Genomic DNA, 26,590 nt, shown 5'->3' on the forward strand with positions numbered 1-26,590 from the left:
ATATAACCCGTGTAGAGGGGATGTGTCTCTTAGCCCTTAGGACACATCCCAACAATCAAAACTTAAAATATACTTGTTGATATGCTTGGTAAATCTCGTCCCTAAGATTTAATTGGATAAGAAGCAAATCTTATAGTTTGGTCGAAATTTTTTCTTAAATAGAGTATTATTTAATATTTTATTTTATTTTATTTTAATAATAAAACGGGAAAAAACCTCGGAAATATAGCTGTTTTCTGACCACGATGGACGAAACCCGCGAGTTCCGCATGGATGTAGCCACACGGAGGGAAAGGAAGGAACGCCACACAACATGGATCCAGGACCAGTTAGCAAAAGAATAATTTTAATGTTCGCATGCCAGAACGTGGACCAGCTTCATTCTCAACCAAGTTGAAAAATCAAACACTCAACACCGATGGCCACCCACCAAGTTTTAGTACATGTAGCGCTTTAGCTAGCTCTGCTTAATCTGAACTCACTCTGAGCCTCTCTGAAACATGCCGAGCAGAGCAGGTGGAAATCAAGAATTTTCAGATGCCCCCTTGCTGAATGAATACTTGAAGGGGATTGAAGATGACGGAGATGAACACGAAGATCTGAAACAGAGAGTGTGGAATGAATCGAAGAAGCTCTGGCACATAGTTGGTCCAGCAATCTTCAGCCGCCTCGCCTCCTACTCCATTATCGTCATCACCCAGTCCTTTGCCGGCCACCTCGGCGACCTCGAACTTGCCGCCTTCTCCATTAGCAACAACCTCGTCGTCGGCTTCGACATCGGCCTCTTGGTACCTTCCCCCACTATCCACTTCCATTCCCCGTTTTCCCCCACTGTGCTCTCTTTCTCTGCGCGCGCACACACAATTGACATGCTCTGTTTTTGCTGTTCATCAATAGCTGGGGATGGCGAGCGCGTTGGAGACGCTATGTGGCCAAGCTTTCGGAGCAAAGGAGTACTACATGCTGGGAGTGTACCTGCAGCGATCGTGGATTGTCCTGCTTGGGTGCTGTGTTCTGCTTTTGCCGCTGTACCTATTTGCCTCGCCGGTGCTGAAACTCTTGGGGCAGCCGGAGGACATTGCCGAGCTCTCTGGGGTGGTGACTCTCTGGATGATTCCTCTTCACTTCAGCATGGCTTTCCAATTTCCATTGCAGAGATTTCTGCAGAGTCAGCTGAAGAACGCGGTGATCGCTTGGGTGTCTCTGGCGGCACTCGGGGTGCATTTGGTGTTGTGCTGGGTGTTTGTGTATGGGTTCAAGCTGGGCGTGGTGGGAATTACGGTGATATTGAATTTTTCTTGGTGGGTTTTGGTGATTGGGATGTTCGGTTACAGTGTTTCTGGTGGGTGCCCTCTTTCCTGGACTGGGTTCTCCATTGAAGCTTTCTCTGGTCTCTGGGATTTCATTAAGCTCTCTGCTTCTTCTGGCCTCATGATCTGGTACACCTTTCTCGCTCTCTCTCACTTTGGATGGAGAGTATTGCCAAATTAAGTGATAAATTTAATTTAATTTTACATATTCTTAACATTATTTTCTTAATTTTTAATCATATTAAAATTAATTTTTAATGGTATTTGACCTAGGAAAAAATTATAATGAAGAATTTATTTTCTTTTCCTTCTCTAATAAACACCTCATCCAACCTAGTCCTAAATCTAATATAATTTTCCACCTCTATGTATTTTAATTAAATTAAAAAATATAAATTTTTATATATGTTAAAATCATATTAGAAATGATATATATACATGATGTAGCTAATTTTATTTTATTTTTTTTCTCTCGTGTAGCTTGGAGAATTGGTACTATAAAGTACTAATCTTGATGACTGGAAACTTGGAAAATGCAAAGATTGCTTTGGATGCTCTGTCCATATGGTATGAAATTTATTTGTTCTCCGTTTATAATGGGCAAAAGATACTAATCTTTCCTAAAATTCAACAAAAAGGATACGAACCACTTTTAAGGTTTCAAGAACCTCATTAGCTTTCTCTAAGGTTTTAAAAATATCACAAATTTCTTCTAAAATTTACCAAAATAGATACAAACCTTCCTTCAAAATACTTTTTTTTTTTTTTTTCCTGAAATGATGGTGTCCAGGACCCTTTGGATACTTGGACTAACAGGTCTACTCCTCTACCTTACTCCACTTAAATATTAATTTATTATCTCAAACAAAAAACCGTAATCTCAAGACTCGAATCCTGCTTATTTAATTAGGAGAGCCTAAAGTTTACTAATTAAACTATCATTGGGCAGCAAAAATGACTTATTTTTCTTAACGTAAGAGAATATTTGTATTTTTCAAAACAAATTTTAGAAAATTTCAAGAAAAATTCTTAAAAGTAGAAAAATTTACCTCTCTATCAAACTATAAAAGGAGGAAGATCATCAATTTTTTTTTTTTTTCTTTGCCCCAATGCCTAATTTTCAAACACATCAGAGTTTGAAACTTCCAAAGTTCACATTCAACATTTCTTGCCTATTGATTTGCAGCATGACCATCAACAGCTGGGAGATAATGATTCCATTTGCATTTTTTGCTGCAACAGGGTAAGATTAGATTTGTCACAGATGCATCTTGTGCATAAAGTTTTGCATTCATGCATTCTTAATTATTGACACTGACATAAGATCAAAGGATGAGTCCAAAAATCATTCCGGCAACCAGTCATTGCTGTGTCTGTGTCTCCGTCTTCTCAGTAGCGTTATTGGAGATAAAGTGAATGCATGATGGATACTCTACAATACCAAGTTTGTCTAGAAGGGCAGAGAGGCCCAGTTCCACCACTGGAACGTTTTAAAATATTGTATACGAAGTTCTACCACTGGAAACCAATCCTTCTTTGTGTGGTCGTCCTGCTTCTTTCCTTGAGGTAGATTTTTTTTTTTTTTTCCTCTCAAGTGAATCACCATAAAATCTTTGTGATGGAGGGTCATAATCAGTATACCTTTCTTTTCTAAATTTAATTTTTAATTTTTTTTTCATAATTAATTCATAATGTTTGAATCTCGATTTTGACCGTGATTTAAATAAAAAAAGGAAGAAGATAAAATACGAGTTTTGAGGTAAGTTTTAACGCCTCAAGTTTAATTTCATTAGAAATCAAATCGATTAATGTGATGACCTGCTTAATTTTCACATTTTTTTTTTTAAATCAACAGCATAAATCTCGGCAAATCATAATCCACCTGAACTCGTGTGTACCAAGAATACATCAGAACATATAGCAGAAACCTAAGCAGCAGAAAATACACAATCATATACATATCATTATATCTTACATTAATATACCAGAGTTACTACAATCACTATATCCATATATACACAACACTTAACCCAAAAAAATATGTCTTAGGGCCATTTCCACAAAATACCTCTGACCCTATCAAAATACTCACCTTTCTGGAAGGGCAGATCTACCATACTAGACCAGTGGGGCTTTACCCGCTCTCCTATCAGGGGCTCTTGAAAAGTTTATAAAATTTAGGGGTGAGACACTTCTCAGTAAGGGAAATAAACTAATACTAGTGTGTGACAACATGAGTATTCCGTGTTATACATATACCATATAGACCATAATCAGTAACTGTAATGTCAATCTGGAAAACGTATATATATATATATATATATATATATATATATATATATATCATTAAAACATGGCAGAACATACTGTATTTTCATAAACATATCTCATCTCATATAATAGTAATACAAAAATATGCCTGGTAGGTTAACTGACTGTTGTCATGTATTACCCCCACATAACTGGGTTGTGTAGCCCGAAGGCAAGACCTCACAATGGTTGGCCGTCCATTCCCAAGTCAAAAGTGTAAGTCTGATGGGTCTGCCAGACCTAATCCGTACACCAGGGGCGCTCACATGCTTTTTAAAAATCACATCAACTATCAAATCTCACACCACTCCGTACAGTGGCATTAACACAAATATCATGATCACAAAGACCATGGACACATAACAACGGTACCGTGCAAGTGCTAGTATAGACCAAGCCAATCAGATTCTGATACCATATAACATATACTGAAACTGTGATACATGAATATTTCATATCATTAATTACCAAATCAATCTTATCATTTTGCATATATATACGTATGTCATGAAAATTATCAGCTCGTACACCGGCAAATCATAACACAGCCCGTACGCTGGCAAATTATTTCCATAACTCGGCCCGTACGCCGACAAATCATAGCACAGCCCGTATGTTGGCAGATCATACACATAGCACGGCCTATACGCCGGTTTTCCATTATAAAAATCTGTATCATAATCACATTTTCAGAAAACAGTATTTCATAACATTTATACTCATGCCACACTAACAAGTTTTTCACATATTCAACATATCATCATTTTGACAGTGTTTTCCCAAATATAAATTATATATAAACATGTTTACTTTTTAGAAATCAAATGCTATATATACACATACATTTCCTCAAAAAGTACTAGCTTAGTTTATCCCCTTACCTGATTCCTGAAAAGCCCCTAAGAAAATCTGTCCTGCACCCGCAGGGCTCCTAACTCAACACCTTGGAAACAACATTTCCCAGAACTAAAGTTCAATATTTCAAAACGTATAACACTTTCTACAATTGCCAAAAATCCAAATATTGAGTAGAAAGCCTTACCCTAGATTTGGGATGGTTTCCACTTTAACCCCTCTGACGATCCGCTCCGGTAGATTTGTAGAGAACTTTCCTATAAGCGTCGTGGCGGCTTTAGATCGCCGAATCGACGTAAATCCGGCCCAAAAACGAAAAGAGAGAGAGAGAGAAAGAGAAAACTGAAGGGGAGAGAGAGGAGAGAGTTAGCTTACTTGTGAAGTAAAATCCAGATTTTTCTATATTTATAGAACTGGGTTCGTCGACGAGTCACGTTATTCGTTGACGAATCCCTCAATAATTTCTTCGACGCAATTCAATTCTCGTCGACGAAATTCAGTCGGCACAAAACTCTCTCGGTATTTCTTCGTCGACGAAATTCAGTCTTTGTCGAAGAATTCTCTTAAACCCTCGTCGATGAATCCCCTGTATTCGTCGACGAAGTCCTGATGATTTCCTCTCGGTTATTCCTTCCAAAATGCAATGTCGTCCACGAACGCAAAACGTTCGTTGACGAAGTCGACTCCCTCTTTTCTGTTACTGTCTCCATTTCCCTTCCTCTTTATTATATAAATCTCATTATTATTCGGGTCGTTACAATTAATACATCATAGATTTGATTATATTTAAGTTAATACTAGAAAATAGGATTGTTGGGTTAAACATATTACAAGTAGTTGATCAAGTTACGATAAAATTTTTCATTTTAGAAATATCTTAAGGTCTTGTATTAACGTGGAGGGAAATATCGTTAAAAACAGGTTAATTAGTCAAAATAAAATGAGATATACTTACTAATTTTGTATTTGAAAAAAGGTTTTGTTTACTTTAATTTGTATGAATTTGAATAAAATAAAACATAAAATTATATTAAATTTTGTTTAAACTCACGTAGATTCAAATCAAAGAATTAAAACTTGTGCTCTAAGCATAATTTTGTTTTTAATTATTAGTAATACTAATCGATTAAAAATGATAAAGCGAGCTCTAGTGACATCCTTAGGAAAAACAAATATTTTTCTTGATGTAGACATGATGCAATCACAATCTACTATAACAGGAAGAATAATACAAGGAGAAGGAGGAGGAGACTACTGCCCTTAACTCCACTCCTTCTCTCTCTCTACAAAGATTCACTACTGCACACAACACAGTCACGCCTCTTACAACACACACAACTCTCAGCCCTCACACATAGCTCTCTGCTGCACACACATACACAGCCACACAACTCACCACATTTACCACAAACAATTACACACACACACACACACACACATATGGGAGGGGGATAGTCAAACAAGCCAGCTGCAAAGTCAACATGGTAGGCAGCAGTTTGGTAGCCGCCCATCTCCAGCGTCAACGATTGCGACTAGGTGGTGTGGCTGTCGACACCAATACGAGCCACACCCTAACAATCTCCACCTTGGCGAGTATCAACTCCTAAGTCCACAACTCCACCTTGATACGAACTCGATCAAGGCAAATCATCATAGCTTGGTTCAAACGTCTGAAACATGCAAAGAGTATTGCCTTCTTCATCGGCAAACTAAACTCGTCTGTTCATTTCTGACAACGTGCCGCTATCATCATTTGATGTCAAACCCCTAACCACTATGGTTCCCATCAATTGATACAGCCCATGAGACTTCTTCCCAATAAATATCATCGAGTCACGTCTAGTCACCTCCATAGCTCCACCTGCGACGAAGATTTGACAACGCTTAGAATCCAACCGACTAAGGGAGATCAAATTTCTTCGCATCCTTGGAACGAAGTTTACGTCATCCAAAATACGAACCACTCCAACAGGCATCTTCAGCTTCACAGATCCAATCCCTCTGACATCGCATGAAAACCCATCATCGAGTGATTCCGTACCGCGAACTTCTTTGAACGAATGAAAAAATTTTCTTAAAACAAACATGAACTGAATTCCCAGAGTCCAAAGCACATCCATCATCGTTTGGACTACAGTAAGCATTCATGTTCTTTCTCATCAATTTTCGGCACTCCCTCTTCATACGGTCGTACTTCTTGCAGTATTGACACTGCACATTTCTTCGAATGATTTGTCGATGTAAGATGTTCGCTATTACGAGGACCTCATCATTACCTTGTCATGTGGCATGCTCTGATACATTGACACAATTTCGTGTCTTCTTTTCTTCTTCATATCGTTTTCGATCTTCACAGTCTCTCTTGAAGTGCCCTTTTTTATCACACCAGTAACATACGACCTCACTCGTATCTCGTCCTCTTGATTTTGAACGCCATTGTTTACCTCTGAGTTTTTGATCTTTGCTTCTTCCTTATCTCTCACTATTAGCCACCAAAGCTTGTTCACGAGACGTCACAATCAGCTTTCTTAACGTCTCAAAATTTTGAAGTGATGCCATGACATCATCTAACTTCAAGGTATCCTTCCCCATGAGCAATGCAGTTACTAGACCATTAAATGAAGCTAGTAGAGACGACAAAAGTAGAAGTGCCTTATCCTTTTCATCAATTTTTACGTCGAGAGTCGATAAGTGGGTCAAAATCTTGTTGTAATCATTTATGTGATAAAAAATACTATTTCCCTCATTCATTCGAAGTTGATAAAGTTTAATCTTCAAAAACAACTTATTGGTAAGGGACTTCAACATATACCTTTACTCCAATTTCTTCTAGAGCTCTATTGGTGAGGTTTCGTCTAACACTGAATATTTAACTTCATTTTTCAGACACAATCAGATTGTGCTGACCGTCTTCATCTCCACTTCGGTTCAATCATCATCTTTGAAATCATCTGACTTCTTCTTGATCAACGGCTTGATCAAGCCTTGATGAAATCTGGCTTCTTCTCGATCAATGTCTTGATCAAGCCTTGATTAACCAAAATATCCTTCACCATGTTCTACCACAAACAGAAGTTGTTCTGCCCATCAAACTTCTCAACCTCAAACCTTGAAGTTCCAACACCTACAATTCTGCTCGTAATCTCACAAAATGAAAACTTCCAATGGCTCCGGAACGGCCGAAAACCTTAGAAATGGTTTAAGCTGTTCGAAAAACTGGCTCGAAATGGTTCCGAAAAGTCCGGTCAAACTTTCGGTCAAATTAGTCAAAAAGTCAACTTTCCATTAACTTTAACGGAATATTCCCTCCTTTAATGGAATATTCCTAACGACATTAACGGCCACTGACACCGTCTACTGATGTGGCGCTGTGGGGCCCACCCACTGACGTGTCCTATGGCCAACCTCTAGTGGGGTCCACCTATTGACGTGGCACCGGGGCACACCTAACGTGTCCTGTGGGCCCACCGTGGGTCCCACCTGATGATGTGGCACTGTACGACTGCTGACGTGCATGGGGCCCGTGCTGACATGGCTTCTAACTGTACAGTAGACTCAACTTTGACACTTGCTCATACGGGGACTAACTCAGCACTTATGTGGCTACTGACGTCCACACCTTCAACCTCCGAACATGCTCTGAACGTGCGCTGGCACGTGGTAGTGCGTGACGCTCTTTCCTGATCAATTGCCGGTGCGTGAGAGCGCGTGAGGGCGCGTGGCAACGCAGTATTTCTGCCGATGGCTCGTGTGAGCACGTGTGGCCTCTTCTGAGCTTTGTTTGAGCTTCGATTACCGCTGTTGGCTTCGTCTCAATGAGAGGAATTTTTTGGTGATCTTAAAACCGAGTTTCAAGCTGCTGAGTAGAGGCTCAAATATGAGAATTTTGCTCAAATCCGACGATTTTGCTCCAACCTTGCTATAATACCATTTTTAGGAAGTGATCTACGAGCAACAATTGCACAAGAAAAATTACGCAACCAAAAATACAAGACCAGATTTACGTGGTTCGGTCCATTGTGACCTACGTCCACGAAAGCACTCACAATTTACTATAACAGGGAGAATAATACAAGGAGGAGGAGGATACTACTACCCCCAACTCCACTCTCTCTCTCTACAAAGATTCACTGCCTCACACAACACAACCACGTCTCTTACAACACACACAACTCTTAGCCCTCACAAACACACAACCAGGCAACTCACCACACTTGCCACACACAATTACACACACACACACACACACACACACACATATATATATATATACACACACACACACACACACATATGGGAGGGGGATAGTCAAACAAGGTAGCTGCAAAAGACAACATGGTAGACAGTTGTTTGGTGGCCGTCCGTCTCCTGCGTCAACGATTGCGTTTGGGTGGTATGACTGCCGACACCAATACGAGCCACACCTTAACAAGCTAGTTAGTGGCAAGCTCACAAATATTTTGAGTGGATGTGAAATTTACATTGTTCTTTTTTTTTTCTTTTGACACTTATAATCAAAGAATTTAGTTGTAAATTGACTGACTATGTTTAGGATGCATAGACAACAACTCTTGGCGTAGGTGTATTTTTTTTTTTTAACGAAATTTGAATTTTATTAATAGCTCTTACTTATGGCGAAGGAATACTGTGGTTATAAGCACGACATATGAGATTTATAAATAAACTATAAAAATCATCCTAAACATCAAAACCAATAATAAAAAAACTAATACCATAATCCAACTAAAACTATTTAAATGTGTCTATATGGAATCAAAACCAAACAAAAACAAACATAAACAAATTACCTGTAAGATGATGTCAATTATCTGCAAACATAAATTAGAGGAAAACTAAATGATGTCAATTAAAAATGAAGACTTTGAATACTCAGCTTATTCATGTGAATGAGACCTGTTAAAAAATACGTTTCTTTTTATTTATTTATTATGACTTTTATCACATTCGTTGGATCATCTCTAAATCCAATGGTTGTGTGGTGTCATATATACATTTGTAAGTCATGAGAAAATATAGGAATTGCTTGTCATTTTGTGCAAATAGAGCTAGAGGGGGGGTTCTCTCTAGGAAGAACTTTTCTTCAATGGGTTGAAGGTGAAGGGGCGTACAAGCGATCTGGGATCAGGGAGAGACTGATCAGATCTTGTATAGTCATCATTTCATAGTGGATTTAATTTTCTCCAAGTGCACACTTCATGGACGTAGGCAACCTTGCCGAACCACGTAAAATATCTCGTCTCCATTTTTTTGTGAATGTTCTTTGTGTGATTTATTTTGGTGATCGGAAGATTAAAATCGCTGCGCGTCAGGACCTTTCATTTTATTTGGTAGCACATCAATTACAAAATATCTCCTCGTGTTACATCTTGGCGTAGGTGTTTACATGAATACAACTTTGATATAATGTAACGACCTGCTTAATTAATTGGGTATATATTTATTTATTTATTTTTATACTATAACATTCTACATGCTCTGATACCATACTGGGAGTAAACCCAATCAATACCCTAAGTAGCGAGAAGCATAAATCACATAAATATAACCATATGAAAATAAATACACCATACCAAACCAACATCACACAATACTAGAGTACTACATGTTTTACAAAATATATACATATGTCTGTTTCCCAAAATACCCTTAACTAGCTAGGGTATACAAAAATACTCCCAAAATGTACTCACTCTCCACTGGCAGGATAGTACAGAAGCCCCTCTATCTGCGAGCCTGGTCTGCTCACCTACCTGGATAACCTGAAAAATGTTTCAACATTGGGATGAGCCGACGCTTAGTAACAAGAAATATACTATTATTAGTGTGTGACAATTGAGCTACTATAACATGAAAATCTATTTCCAAGTAAACATACACAACGGAATATACAAATAAAGTATAAGTGATAAAATCCACCACGCCCATCCCTATCGCTTAACATGACAGTATTGGAGTTTATTATTCAAAATACTTCTAGTATAAGTAAGTATGTTCCATATTTCTGCAAATCTATACATACGTAATAATAACTGAAAACGTTCCCTGTGACTATCTGTGTGTCATGAATTACCCCCTCATGACAAGGTTGTGTAGCCTGTAGGCGAGATTTACCCTGACTGACCAACCAGAAATAAAGCACTATACTCCATCGGTCAATCTGCCCACCTCAACCCATATCTGGATGGGGAGCCTAACCTCTTTAAGGGCCTAGGTGATTGACCTTACCACGTATTATCTAAATAGGTGGTTGCACTCATAAAATAACATAATATCTATAGTAACGGTACCGTGCTCTGTAACTGCAAGTCCAACAGGATCTGATACTATATAATATATTTCTATATATAACTATCTGAATTACCATGATGATGAAATAACTGAAATAACCATGATGTTGTATAAATTGTACTGTAAATTATACATCGTACTGCTGAGAATTGTATAATCATAACACTGAAACTACATAATCATAATACTGAGATTTCGTATAATCATGGTACTAGAATTCGTATAATCATGGTACTAAAATCCATAAAATCATAGTACTAAAATATCATAAAATCAAAATACTGAAATATCATAAAACATATCTCTGTACTATATTCATATTCACCAGCCACACGATACTTAATACATAATTTTTATCATTTACTAAACTGTATAATATTTTAAAAATACCTAACATAGCATATTTCCCTTACCTGACTACTGGAAAGCCCCAACAGTTTACTAGCCTAACATCCGCAGGGCCTCCTACACAACACCCTGAAAATAATATTCGCTAGAACTAAATATTAGTATTTCTTAGCCTACATCATTTCCTATAACTATCAGAAGGCCAAAATTGGGCTAAAAGGCCTTACCCTGAATTTGGGATGAATTTTGACTCAATCCCACCGACGATCTGCTCCAGCAGACTTGCAGAGAACTTTGCCGGGAGCGTCGTAGTAGCCTAAAATCTTCAACCCGGCGAATGGCGGGGCTAGAAAGGAAGAGAGAAGGGAGAGAGAGATGTAAGAGAGAGAGAGAGAGAGAGAGAGGAGAGAGAGAGAGAGAGGCGCATCAAAAGTGAATAAAAATTCGATTTTTAGCTATTTATAGGGTCAGATTCATCGACGAGACACGTCACCTCCTCGATGAGTCCTTCATTAAATTCGTCGAGGAGACCCTATATTCATTGACGAAATTCAGAGTAGTCCAAACCGTTTCTCGGTATTTTCTCGTCGACGAAATCCTGTGTTCATCGACGAAGTCTACGGCCTCCTTCTGTTTCTGTTTCTATTTCTCTCTCTCTTATTATTTAAATACTATTATTTTTCGGGTCACTACATATAATGTTTAGTTACGAAGTCTAAAAAATTTAGTCATAAATTGATAGATTACGTTTGGACACGTAGCCTAACAACTCTTGGCATAGGGTTTTACATGAATACAACTTTAATTTAATGATTAGTTATGATTCATATAGTTGTTGGGTACAACTTTATTATAATGATTAGTTGTGATTCATATATTTGTTGGGTAGCACGGTTGAAGTCTGTAAGCGTAAATCTTTCACGAAAGAATTTAGTCGTAAATTGATTGACTTCGTTTGGGACACATAGCCAAACAACTCTTGGCATAGGTGTTTACACGAATACAACTTTAATATAATGTTTAGTCTTGATTCATTTATTTGTTGGGTAGCACGGTTGAAGTCTGCAAATGTAAAACTTTCACAAAAGAATTTAGTCGTAAATTGACCAACTACGTTCCGAATACATAGTCCAACAACTCCTAGCATAGCTGTTCACACGATATAACTTTGATATAATGTTAAGTTGTGATTCATCTATTTGTCGCGTAGCATGGTTGAAGTGTGCAAGCATGAAACTTTCTCTAGGGATAAAAGGCTAAGTAGGGTGCGTTCGAGAAGTCCAAGGAGCTTTGTCATCTCTTTTTCTTATAAGAAGGTGTTATGAAATTTTCACATGAAAGGTCTATAGTATGAATTAAGTAGTTGAAGTCCTAGAGCAAATCCCATTCATGATATTGTAAATATTTTCGCAACAACTCTGTGGACACAATTTTATTGTCAAATTACGTTAATGGGTATGTTCTTTTCATTTTCTTTTTCTATTTTTCGTGATAAAACAATCACTTATTAGCGGTGGCAAGAGTGTTCACTGGTAGGCTTGATATACATAGAGAGAGTAACATTATTCATCACGATAATCACGAGTTCACGTAATGTACATAGAGAGAGGAAGAATGTTTCATGTGGCACAAGCCCGTCCTCGTCTCTCAACCAGCCACATGGCTCGTGATTGTCACGGGCCGGGGACTCTAAGCATTTTCTTGAAGGAAAATTATTATTATTTTATGTGCGTGTATGTATATATAAATGCAGAGTGAGAGTGGCAAATGAGCTGGGAGCAGGAAATGGAAAAGGAGCAAAGTTTGCAGCAATAGTGGCAGTGATGACATCATTGGCAATAGGGATTTTCCTCTGCTTACTGGTAGGGATATTCCATGACAAAGTTGGCTTCATCTTCTCCACCAGTCAGCCAGTCCTTGAAGCTGTTAACCACCTCTCTGTTCTCCTTGCCTTCACCATCCTCCTCAACAGTGTTCAACCTGTTCTCTCTGGTATGCTAAAAAAAAAAAACCACTACTAAATATGTTTAGTTTTAGGGAAAAATTAATTGGCTTTTTGTATTTGTATCCCAGTCTATGTTTCAAACTGTCGCAAGCCAAGGGTTCCTTGAAAAAAGATTAGGTCTTCTTAGAGGACTAGCGTGATCCTTCGATTGAGTCTCACCTGATACGACCCATATGTAATTCAGTGCGATTATTGTTTGGAGTGATTTCATCGAAGGAACAGGCAAGATCGTAGGACCACACTGATTCTCTAGAAGGACCTAATTATTTTTCTGGGTTTCTATGATTCATCTCTGTGTCTATTTGGGACGCGAATCAAAGATTTAGGATGCCTATTTTTATGGGTTAATTTTTTGTATATTAATTAATCAATCAATCAATCAATTAATAAGTTTGATTTAATTTCAACAGGGGTGGCAGTGGGGTCTGGTTGGCAAGCACAAGTGGCTTACATAAACTTGGCTTGCTACTATCTGGTTGGGGTCCCTATTGGGCTTTTGGGTGGATGGGTTTTCCACCAAGGTGTCAAGGTACATATGTAATATGTTCTCTTTTTGTTTTTGTTTTCTTTGTGTTTTGTGCTTGGTTTTGCTTTCTATTTTTTTTATGTTTTTGCTTCCCTTGCATATATTCAAGAGACAATAAAGTGAAAAGGGCAACTTCTTTTGGACAAGGGTGGGGTTGGCTCTCCCCCCCAATGCTTGTTAGGTTATTATTTTGTTCTAGGCCTTCTTGAAAATAAATAGATGAAGAATATATATATATATATATATATATATATATATATATATAAATGGGTCTTTTGAGGCTTTATTGAACCTAAATAATAATTTGACACTTTCAATATAAAAATTCGAAGCGAAGACCTATTAAATTCATTTTAAAATGCACAAAATTGTATTATTATTATTATTATTATTATTATTATTATTATAACACTTCTATGCTAATGAACAGGGCATATGGGCCGGAATGATCTTCGGGGGAGCTGCAGTTCAGACCTTGATATTGACCATCATTACCCTCCGGTGTGATTGGGACAAAGAGGTATGCACATAAAACTAGTCTTTGGAAAGATTAAAATCCCAAAATATATATTAGAAGCGATACCCTGGATGGACAAAGAAGTGTAAAATTTATGTGGGTTTGGGAATTTTTCTCGTGTCTAGCCAGAATTACGTTATTGAGGTATATTTTTCGGGATGTTGAATATTGCTAGAGGAGTTTGAGTTCTTAATTAATTTGTGGCCAATTGATGTGCATTACTTGTGCATTTGTTGGTATGAACCTTGTTCTGATCTTGGTACGCAAAATGGAAATGCAGGCACACAAGGCAACCATGCATGTAAAGAAGTGGGCAGGCAGTGCTACTCATGGAGATCATTGAGCCAACTGATTGGCGAAATACAATATATGAGAACATGCATATATGTATGTATTTACCTATTTTAATTTTCCATTCTTCTCCCACAAGAGGAAAGGATAATCTTGATTTTTGCTTGTTCAAGGACAAGGTTCTTTTTGCCCATAGGCAAAATAGAGTTTTTTTAAAAAGGAAAAAGTAGTTTTTCTTCTTCTTCTTTTTTTTTTTTTTTTTTTTTTCAGTTTATGTTGGAGGTTCGGCCTTAGCCCTGCATGCACGAAAGCTTCATGCACTTGGCTGCCCCACCTTTTAAAAAAAAAAAAAAAGAAATAATTTTTCTCAATTTTTGGAGGCTTGACCTTGGTCGATCATACAATGAAAAGTAAGTCTAGCTATCTCTCACCCTCTCAAAGTTCAAACTCAAAACCTCTAACATAGAAATCGTAAACCTTAATGGTTCCTTTGAAACTTGGAGAACACTAGACAAAGAAAAGAAAAATTCACAATTATTCACTTTTTCATGAATGATTATCAAGGAAATTAAGTCTTCCTTTGCAATTGTTAAAATATAAGTATTTTTTTTTTTTAAAAATTTACTCTTTATAATTATTTTTTTAATAAGTAGTGCTCAGTTTACACTTGAATGAGTACTTGTTTCAAAAATACTTTTCTAAACTTTTTTTTTTTTTTTTAAGAAAATAAGCATCTTCTAAAAAAATATTTCTTTGAAAATGTAATTATTTTAAAAAGTACTCATAATAAGTAATCTCATATTTTTTAAATAAGTACTTTTCCAGATAAGTATTTTTTTTAAAAAGTACTTTCCTATAAGTGGTTCCAAACTATTTCTAGTAATAATAATAATAATAAATTAATAAAGTTTTGATTTGGTACATCATCAACATTTGATTTTTCTTAACTTTTACCCATATTAAATTTTTTTAATAATATTTAATATAGGGAGAAAATATAATAGAAAACACTTTTTTTTTTTTTCATAAAATAAAATCATTGATCAACTCTAATAATTCAAAATGTACACGAAATGTATATATATCTTGATGAAAGGATTAACAAGAAGTAACTTTCAAAAATATAGAAATGATCTTTTGCGGTCTAAATGTCATTTTGCCCCCTTTTTGAAAAAGTAAATAGTTTAGATGGATTTCTAAATTTTCTTGTAATTTTATATATGCTCTTGTTGGCCTAGCAAGGTTTTCATATCTTGTTTTAATGGTAACAAATAAAGGATGATTTAACTAATTTGTGTTCAAGTGATGAGATTTCAGGAACTCTAAAATGACAAGTTCAAAAAGATCAAGAAAGAATGACCAAAGATCACCAAGTGCTTAAAGTCATACTATATTTACAAAGTAATCATGTGGAAGCTCAAGGAGACTCAAGATAATTAAAGCAAATACAACTCAAAGTATGATCAAATTCAAGGAAAAAGAAAGGAGATTCATGAAGACTTCAAAGATCAAAAGAGTTTTTAAGTTTTAGGAAGCTTCATGTAAGTACTTTTACTCTAAATATCATTTTGGATGAGATGAAGCTCATTAGGGGATAAAATGGACTTAGAGACCTTACTTAAAAAAACCCCAGAAAATATATTTTAAATGTAAAAAAATTAAGAAAGTCAAGAGTTTTGAAAACTGGACAGAAAAATAGGTTTTTTGTCTGTCTAGGCAACTGAAGTAAAAGCTCAGGTGCTTGAAGAATTTCCTCACGCGACTGAAGATTAAGTACAGACACCTGAAGATTTATTTGAATGAATTCTGGAGAGGTAGTATAGCCTCAGGCGACTGAAGTTGGACCTTAGGCGCCTGACCCTATTTTCAATAGAAAAAATAAAATAGTGGGTTGAAGGCTTACGCAACTGAACCTATAGTTCAAGCGACCGAACCTCGATAACGGTCATATTTTTTAAATGTTTTGATTTCAAATTTAAATTACTTGTGCCCCAAACTTTTTAAAAACTTGGGGGATACTTCAAGTAATCTTGGGTAGCACAAATTTGACTCTTACTAAGCCTATAAATACATGATTTATGAAATCAAAATTTAACCAAGAATTGAAAAACATCTTTCAAAACTCTCTTACTCTCAAAGCTTTCTTGCCTATTGAATTGATGTTAATCAACTGAGATTATTCTGAGTTACTGATTTCTTTTCTAAGAAAAAGTGCTGAGTTCTTGACTCTTATCAAAAGAAGAATACCGGTGATATAATTCTTGAGCTTCAGTCTTCATTCTTTTGATATTTTGATTGAAGTATATTAGTGATTTCATCTTGTACTAACCAGCTCTATCTGAGAGCATTCTTTGTATACACATATTTGATATTCTTCTTGTAGTTTTTGACGATTCAAGGTTGTTTGGATCATTGGACCAAGTGTGGGGTATCGTTTGGAGAGGGGCTCTACCCTTAAGGAGGCTTGTAACTGTTTCGCCCGAAAATGAATGATATAGTGGAAACCTTACGTGGCATTGGCTTAAGGCAAGGACGTAGGCTGGGGATAAGCAGAACCTCGTAAAAGATATCAGGACTCTTAACCTTTCTCTTTATTTTCTGCATATATAAATTGTATGGTGTGTATTCAAAGTGCAGGAAGCTAAAACCGAGATTTAGAAGATTTTTGACTTAAGAAAGTACGTTGATCTTTGCGGAAACCTTAAAGGGAGTACATTGATCATTTGCAGAAATCTTAGTTGAAAGAAAGCAAACAAATTTCATTCTTAACAGGGCTTGAATCAAATATATATAGGGCTATAACCAAATTATGCTTTGAGTGTTTGGGATCAACAAAAAGTGTTGCGCGTAGCTTATTTATAGTGTTTGTTTGGATTATTTGTTTGTTATTTGCTTGTGTTGAGATTGAGTGTGGTTTGTGGATTGGTTAAACACCTAAGCATTATTGTGTGATTGATAAATTAACAAAAAGGTTTTGAATTGATTAATAATTTATGAAGAAAATTTTAATAACCCAGTTCACCCCCCTTTTGGGACTACACCTTAACTTTCAATTCTTATGGTCGGTTTGGAAATAAGAAAATATTAGGAAATGAAAGAAAAATATCAAGTAATCCTCAATTTCATGTTTGGTTATCAAGGAAAGTGGAAAAAATTTTAAAAATAAAATAAAATACTAGATCTGTGAATAAAATTTTGATTTAACACATTAATATTATGTTTTTCCTAATTTTTAGTCCTACTAAAATTAACTTTCATTTTTAATAGTATTTAATAGACAAGAAAAACATAAGAGAAAATGAGTTCCATACCTATTTTCCTTTACTTTTCTTTTCCCAAACAAAATTCCTGATCCAAACTAACCCTTAAGCTTTGTTTGGAACTTGGAAAATATTAGGAAAATGAAAGAAAAATATCAAGAATCCTCATTTTCATGTTTGATTATCGAGAAAAGTAAGAGGAAAAAAATATTTTTATTTTATACAACTTTAATATTTAATTTTTCTTCATTTTTAGTCATATAAAATAAATTTTTATTTTTAGTAGAATTTAATATAAAAAAAATAAGGAAGAAATATAATGGAAAATGAGTTTCTTTCTTATTTTCCTTTTCTTTCCTTTTACCAAGTAAAATTCTTGATCCAAACAAACTATTAGGATCCATTTAGATCAAGGATTTTGTTTTGAAAAAATAAAGAAAAGGAAAATAAAAAATAACTATTAAATATTATAAAAAATAATAATTTATTTTAATATGACTAAAAATTAAGAAAAAGAAAATATTAATTATGTGTAAAGTCAATTTTTTTTTTTATTATAGATTTGATATATTTTCTATTTTTTTTCCTTTCATTGATAACCAAACATGAAAATGTGGATTTCTTACTATTTTTATTTTCTTAATATTTCTTGAATTTCAAACAGAGCCTTTGTAGTGACCCAGAGAAATTATGGTATTTAAATAATGGAAGAAGAAGAAAAAGAAATTTTAATTGGAATCTTTAAACAGGATCTCATTGACGAACACAGGAAGTTCGTCAACGAGTACACATGAGGGGCTCGTCGACGAGGACGTTTCTCATCGACGAAAAGATACCGAGAGGATATTTCGCAATTCTGAATTTCGTCGATGAGGAGTAAGCATTCGTCGACGAATTTCTTTCTTGACCTCGTCGACGAAGGTCAGTGATAAATAAGCCAAAACTTCATTTTCAGCAGAATTTCATGCGCATATCCCTCTCTCTCTCTCTCTCCTCTCAGTTCGTCCCTCCTCCCTCCTCTCTAAGATTTTAGGTTGGGTTCTCACCGATTCGACGATCTGAAGCCACCACGACACTTTTGGAAAAATTTTCTACAAATTTGCTAGAGTGGATCGTCGATGGGTCTACTTTGGATTTCATCCCTAATTCAAGGTAAGACTTTTTATTCGGAATTTGGCTTTTTCATAGTTATAGGAAATGTTATACACGGAGAAATATTGAAGTTTAGTTCTGAAAGATGTTGTTTTCAGGGTGTTGAATGGGGAACCCTGTGAGTGTAGAACTAAATTTTATAGGGGCTTTTCAGTTGTCAGGTAAGGGAATAAACTAAAACAGTAATTTTTTCATGAAAATTATTATTATTATTTATTAGCAAATTTATGTTCAAAAAGCATGTATTATGTTTGAATATTATTGAAAAAATTTATATTTGGGAAAATATTGCTCTTACACTAGAATGTATGTTTTTAGTATAAAATGTCAGAAAATATGGTTTCAGGATAGAATGTATGGTTTTATTATGCATTGTGTGGCATAAATATTATTTTACACAAATTGTATTATGTTAAGGAAATTTTACAAATAAAGTATCTTTTAAGTGATTTTCAGAAATTACAAAATAATGCAGTACATTATGATTTTATAATACATGATAAATAACATATTTATTCAGATCAATATGTATGAAATGTTTGGCGCAAAACCGTGATTGATAGCCGGCACAAGGCCGTGTATTATGTATGATTTCGGTGTAAGGCCGTATTTATGTATGATTTAGGCGCAATGCTGCAGATATGAAAGTAATCGGCGCAAGGCCGCATTTATTTATGTTCTTACAGGAAATGCTATTAATCTATTTACGTTAAACAATATATTATCATGTATTATAAGTTATCAGAATCTAGATGATAGTTCAGTTTTGTTTTAGGAGCACGGTACCATAGTTATACAGATCAGATTATTACAGTTCAGACTTGTGCTAACCGCCCCTACAAGTAGAGGGGGTGGGAGATGGATAGTTGATGTGACTTTTAGTATAGAGTTGTAGACGTCCACCTGGTAGTCTGGACCAGGGTGTGGCGGGCCCATCGTACTTACAGACATTTTTGACTCGGCAATGATCGTCCAGCCATTGTCGGGTCCCGCCTTTGAGTTGCACAACTCGTCATGAGGGCTTATATATGACATCAACTAACTATACATTCTAGGTAAATTTTAGTATTATTAATTATATCAGAAAATTCATGAATAGTACGATTTACTAGAATTATGAAATTATATGTTTACTCAGCTATGTTATGATCAATGTTTTCTAGTATGTGAAATGTACTGTATATCTACTATAGCATTAAATATTCATGTTGTCACATAGATGTATTTAGTTTATTTTCCCTTACTGAGAGATTTCTCGCCCCAGCCTGAATAATTTTCAGGAAACCCATAAAAACCAGCTGAACGAAGCCGCCGTTGAGTTAGTTGTGCTACCCCACTAGGAGGGTAAGTTTTGAGTTAGGATCAGGAGATTTTTGTTGTGGGATCCTAGCTATATTTTTAGATGTTTTGGAGATTGTATATAAACACAGTATTATTATGGATTGTAGTTAACTATGATATTATGTACTATATGGTTTGGTGAATGTATTTTATATTTACTGCTACTTAGGTTTCCGCTGTGTATGACAGGTGTGTACCTGTTACCCATGAGTTCTTGTTGACTATATTATATGTGATTAATTATGTAGAAAGTTAAGCAAGTCATTACAATTTGGTATCAGAGCCTAGGATGTTAGGTTCTGTAAACTCTAGAATGCATCAGTAATAATACCAGAGTATAAGGAATTTGAGGTCTAGTTTTGTAGTCTAAATGCAGGACTTCCGTGATGGTTTGTGTGATTTTCCTGGGGTGACGATTTCAGGAAAGTCATGGTAAACTATCATCGGGTTAGGTATCTAGGTTACATGATTGAACGTTGAGTTAAGATCAGAAGTGATGAATAAGTTAAGGATATATTATATTAGTTGAATGATATGTTATGGTGATAGGGTTCGAAGTTAAGTTTATTGTTTTTCAGGATGGATCCTGGAGGTAGTAGCACCCATGCTAGTGGTAATAAGGGTGTTGAGTCCTCAGGCATTATAGGTGGTGATTTAGATACAGTACTGCGTAGTGTGGTACAACAAGTTATGACTGAAATTGCCAAGAGCTTTAGGGAGCAGGGTGGTCCATCAGCAGGCCACAGCAGTTCGATTGAGAAGTTCATTAAGATGGATCCTCCGGCTTTCTCAGAAGGAACTGATCCTGCAGTCGCTGAAAATTGGTTGCAGGAGATTGAGAAAGTGTTGCAGTGCTGCAGTGCACTGAGGAGCATAGGGTGATGTTCGCTACATATAAATTAACTGGAGAGATCGAGAGATGGTGGACGATAGTGAAACTTCTAGAGTAGTACAGGACAGTACCTATAGAGATGACATGGGAGCAATTTAAGGAGATATTTTTTGACAAGTATTTTTCAGCCTTGTCTAGGGAACCTAAGATTGAGGAATTCTTGAATCTAAAGCAGGGACAGCAGACAGTGTAGCAGTTTGCGGCGAGGTTCATTTAACTATCTCGCTTTACCCCATACATTATTCTAGATGAGGCAAAAAAGGTACGACAGTTTGAAAGAGGTTTGAGAAGAGAAATATATAAGAAGGTGTCGATACTGAAGTTGCGGGATTTTGCCGAGTTGGTAGATAGGGCCACTATAGTAGAAATTGGAGAGTGGTAAGCTGAGGAGTAGAGACAGAGGAAGAGATCCACGCCACCTAGTTCCCACCTAAGGTCTAGTCGTGGTTCATGGAAGAGAGGTGGCTACTACAAAGACCGGAGGTAGGAGACAGGGAATCGTGGTTTCCAGGGTATGCAGCCACTCCCAACTTGCCCGACTTGTGGGAAGAGACGCCCGGGGGAGTGTTGTGCCGGGCGAGGTATTTGCTATCGACGTGGAGAGCCAAGGCATGTGATGAGAGATTGTCAAGATCAGGTTGGTGTTGCTCCTGCTCTAAGACCTGCTCGAGAAGGCTATCAGGTGCCACGTGGAGGCTAGCAGAGGAATATGACTTTAGCCAGGGTTTTTTCTTTGACGTCGGGTGATGCTGAGACAACAAGCGACGTGGTGATAGGTATGGTTAATATGCTTTTGTTTAAAGTTATTGCATTATTAGACTCAGTGGCCACACACTCTTTTGTGTCTGTGGGGTGTATTAAATTATGTGGGGAAGAAATACAGTTATTAGATGTTGAATTGTTAGTGACTACGCCGATCAGGTCAACATTAAGGTGTAGTATGGTGCTCTGTGGCTGTTTAGTTGATAATCAAAGGAGAATTTTATCTGCTAATTTGATAGTGCTGGACATGCATGGGTTTGATTTCATATTCGACGTGGATTGGCTAACAGCTAACTTTGCCAATCTAGATTGTCGTTCGAGGGAAGTGATATTTAGACCCCCAGGAAGACCAGAATTCAGATTTATAGATTCACGAGTGCAATCTCTACCTCAGATGGTTTTAACTGTTCAGGCGAGGAGATTGCTCTTGAGTGGTTGTCAAGGATTTTTGGTCTTTGTGAACGAAAGATTAGGGAATGAATTGAAGCTCACTAGTACGCCAGTAGTGAAAGAATTTACAAATGTATTTCCAGATGAATTACCAGGTTTGCCACCTGATTGTGAAGTAGATTTTCCTATTGATCTACTTCCAGGTACAACGCCGATCTTTAAAGCACCTTCCAAATGGTGCCAGTAGAGTTGGTAGAATTAAAGAATCAGTTGCAAGATTTGCTTGATAAGGGTTTTATACAACTTAGTGTATCTCCGTGGGGAGCTCCAGTATTATTTGTGAAAAAGAAAGATGGGTCCATAAGGATGTGTAAAGATTACAGGAAAATTAATAAAATGAATCAAGAACAAGTATCCTCTACCCCATATAGATGTTTTATTTGATCAACTCTAGGGTACACAGGTGTATTCTAAGATTGACCTTAGATCGGGCTATCATCAAGTAAAGGTAAGGGCAGAAGACATATCGAAGATGACCTTTAGAACCAGATATGGGCATTACGGGTTTCTTGTTATGCCATTTGGTCTGACGAATGCTCCTGCAATATTCATAGATTTGATGAATAGGATCTTCCATCCATATTTAGACCAGTTTGTTGTTGTTTTTATTGATGATGTATTGTCTATTCAAGAAGCTACGAGGAGCATGAGATGCATCTGAGGCAAGTTTTACAAACGCTCAAGGAAAAGAAGTTGTATGCCAAGTTCAATAAATGTGACTTTTGGCTCGAGAAAGTTGTGTTCTTGGGGCATGTCATTTCAGGGGACGGAATTTCTGTGGATCCTAGTAAGATTGATGTGGTGTTGAATTGGGTTAGACCGAGGAACATTCGGGAGATTCAGAGTTTCTTGGGGCTAGTTGGTTATTACCGTCGTTTTGTCGATGGATTCTCAGTGTTATCAGGGCCTTTGACACGATTGACTAGGAAGAATGTCAGATTTGAATGGAACGACAACTGTGAGCAGAGTTTTCAAGAATTGAAGCAGAGGCTAGTCACAGCACCAGTACTAATCATCTCGTCAGGGGGTAAGAGTTATGTTATCTACAGTGATGCATCCTTGAAGGGACTTGGCTGTGTATTGATGCAACATGGTAGGGTGATAGCGTATGCTTCTAGGCAGCTGAAAGAATATGAGAAGAACTACCCTACCCATGATCTTGAATTGGCTGCAGTAGTACATGCATTGAAAATTTGGAAGCATTACCTGTATGGTGAACGGTGTGAAATTTTCTCCGACCATAAGAGCTTAAAGTACCTTTTTCACCTAGAAGGAACTGAATATGAGACAAAGAAGGTGGTTGGAGCTAAATAAAGATTTTGATTGCACTATCAATTACCACCCAGAGAAAGCAAACGTGGTAACTAATGCACTGAGCCGGAAGTCTGTAGGATCAGCATTGACCGTTATGGAGATTTGATATCCAATTATAATGGATCTAGAGAGACTCGGCATAGAATTAGTCGAGAATGACCCTCAGGCATGTATCACTAGTTTAGTGGTGCAGCCTACTCTGCAGGAAATGATTAAAGCTGCTCAAAAGGAAGATCCAGAATTAGAAAAGGTGATGGTTAGAGTACTGACTGGTCAAGGAGAGGAGTTCTGCATTACAGATAATAGAGCTTTACGGTTTCGTTCCAGATTGTGTGTTCCTGCTGATGCTAACATCAGGAAGACCATCTTAGAGGAGGCTCACAAGTCTTTATACACAGTTCATCCCGATAGTACAAAATGTATATGGATCTGCGAGAGTTGTATTGGTGAAGCGGTTTAAAGAAAGAGATTGCTGAATATGTAGCACAGTGTTTGACGTGCCAGTAGGTAAAAACTGAGCATCGGAGGCCGGTAGGTCAATTGCAGCCACTATTTATCCTAGAGTGGAAGTGAGATCATATATCCGTGGATTTAGTTTTAGGGCTGCCGTTGGCATTGCATGGTCAAAATGGAATTTGGGTGATCGTGGATTAGTTGACTAAGACTGCCTATTTCCTTCCTATCAAGATCAACTACTCCCTTAACCGTTTGGCGGAGATTTATATTTAGGGGATAGTTCGTTCTCACAGGGTTCCAGTATCTATTGTGTCAGATCAAGACCCGCGTTTCATGTCACGTTTCTGGAGAAGCTTACAGGAAGCTTTAGGGTCTTAGTTATCTTTTAACAAGACATTCCATCCTCAGTCAAACGGGCAGAGTGAGAGAACGATACAGATGTTAGAAGATATGCTTCGAGCATACATATTAGACTTTGAGGGTAGTTGGACTCAGTTCATGCCGCCGGTGAAGTTTGCGTATAATAACAGTTATCAGGCCAGCATTGGTATGACACCGTTTGAGGCTCTGTACGGTAGGAGATGTTGTTCTCCTTTTTATTGGGACGAGATGGGTGAGCGGTGAATTGTGGGACTAGAGCTAGTGCAGCAAGCGTATGATAAGGTTCGACTCATCAAAGATAGAATCAGTGCAGCTCAGAGCCAACAAAAGAGTTATGTCGATAATCGTAGTAGGAAATTGGAATTTGATATTGGTGATTATGTATTTTTGAAGATAGCTCCGTTAAAAGGAGTTATGAGATTTGGAAGGAAGGGTAAACTTTACCCTAGGTTCATCGGCTCGTTTGAGATTTTAGAGAAAGTGGGGTCGGTTGCCTACAGGTTAGGTTTACCACCTGTGTTATCCAAGATGTACGAAGCATTTCATGTTTTCATGTTGAGAAAATACGTCCCAGATCCTTCTCATGTAATCAGTTATGTTGAATTAGAGCTCAATGATTCACTAGTTTATGAGAAAGTACCAATACAAATTCTGGATAGAAGAGAAACGCTATTACACCCCTATCTAACCCTAATAGGTAAGGCTCGGGAACAGAGCACGTGGGAGTGTGTGAATCCTAGTTTAGCCTAATCCTGCTACCCCCACCTTTATTGCATGCTTATTCACAATTAATTACATATTTATTCAAACAATAAAAGAAATAAAGTGTTTACAATCAATCACATGTTTATTCAAAATATGAAAATAAGATATTTACAATTAACACACTTAATCTAAAAAGTTGGAAATAAAATAACTACAATTAGTATTCTTATCTAAAAAATTTGAAAAGAAAATATTTACAATTAATATTCTTATCAAAAAAATTTATAAAGAAAATATTTACAATTAATATTCTTATCTAAAAAATTTGGAAAGAAAATATTTACAATTAATATTCTTATCTAAAATTTGGAAATAAAATATTTACAATTAATATTAAAAATTTGGAAAGAAAATATTTACAATTAATATTCTTATCTAAAAATTTGGAAAGAAGATATTTGCAATAAAAAAAAATTGGAAATAAAATATTGGCTATCAATATGCTTATCTATAAAATTTTGGAAAGAAAATATTTACAATTAATAATCTAATCTCTAAAAAAAATTGCAAAGAGAATATTTACAATTAATATTCACAAAATGATGAGCAACTAAAAGATTTATTAAATTTGAGTTCAGGATAATTTCTAATTAATTACTGGCTCGACTCTCTATAGTCTCCAATGGAGTCGTTAAGCTGTCGCGACATCCCAGAGCGCGGGTGCCTCGGGGTTGGCGAAATAAAAATTATTTTTTGAGAAAAATGGTGTAATGGAATCGCCACTAACCTTTTAGTATGATTAGAACACTTAATTATTACCTAGTTAAGGGTAGAATGAGTCTGTATTACCAAAGCTGGGATCGGGAGTTCAATTACGCGAGGGGAAGGTACGAGCACCCCCTACGCGTCCGACCTAATTAATTATAAAACTATCCCAAAGTAAATTGAAAAAGTCTTTAAAATTACTCTCTTTTAGTGAATTTTCGAAATACACACAAAAATATATATAATATATATTCCCTCAGAACCGGGTTACGTGAAGCCCGAAAGCTCATATCCTTTCATTAAAATCATAGGGATGAAAATCGAGAAAATAGATTAAGAAAATACACTCCCAGGATTTTTTATTTTTTTTTTATTTTTTTTTTTTGAAACTTGTAGGATTTTTCTAAGTATAAACGATAATATTCTAGAAGGTTTTTGAATTTACTCGGGGATGAAAAATTTGCAAAGATAGATTTCCAACTTCAAAAGTATTTCTTGTGTTTTTCTGAAATTTTAAAACTTTTATACCATTTTTTATATTCTCCCCCAAAATTTGAAATAACAAGAAGACAACTAAAGAAAAACCATGAAAATCAAGTCAAAAATATTTTTGAAGTTTTCTTATGAATTTCCTGATTTTT

At 36.4% G+C, this 26,590-nt stretch overlaps 1 protein-coding gene across 1 annotated transcript; it reads left to right on the forward strand.

Moving 5' to 3' along the window:
- Positions 1–231: 231 nt before the first annotated feature.
- LOC131160656 (protein DETOXIFICATION 27-like) lies at positions 232–14,697 on the forward strand. Its single transcript, XM_058116508.1, has 8 exons — positions 232–788; positions 898–1,439; positions 1,791–1,877; positions 2,497–2,553; positions 12,886–13,124; positions 13,548–13,666; positions 14,094–14,183; positions 14,461–14,697. The coding sequence occupies exons 1-8, from the start codon at positions 501–503 to the stop codon at positions 14,521–14,523; spliced, it is 1,485 nt and encodes a 494-aa protein (XP_057972491.1). The 5' UTR covers positions 232–500; the 3' UTR covers positions 14,524–14,697.
- The last annotated feature ends 11,893 nt before the right edge of the window (positions 14,698–26,590 follow it).

Source organism: Malania oleifera, chromosome 7 (assembly GCF_029873635.1).
Source record: "Malania oleifera isolate guangnan ecotype guangnan chromosome 7, ASM2987363v1, whole genome shotgun sequence".
Lineage (NCBI taxonomy): Eukaryota > Viridiplantae > Streptophyta > Magnoliopsida > Santalales > Ximeniaceae > Malania > Malania oleifera.

Excerpts from the sequence above, each read along its gene's own strand:
- LOC131160656 (XM_058116508.1), top strand. The coding sequence starts at position 501 with ATGCCGAGCAGAGCAGGTGGAAATCAAGAATTTTCAGATGCCCCCTTG. Across the intron at positions 789-897 it reads GCTTCGACATCGGCCTCTTG|CTGGGGATGGCGAGCGCGTT; the intron begins GTACCTTCCCCC and ends GTTCATCAATAG. Across the intron at positions 2,554-12,885 it reads GCATTTTTTGCTGCAACAGG|AGTGAGAGTGGCAAATGAGC; the intron begins GTAAGATTAGAT and ends ATATAAATGCAG.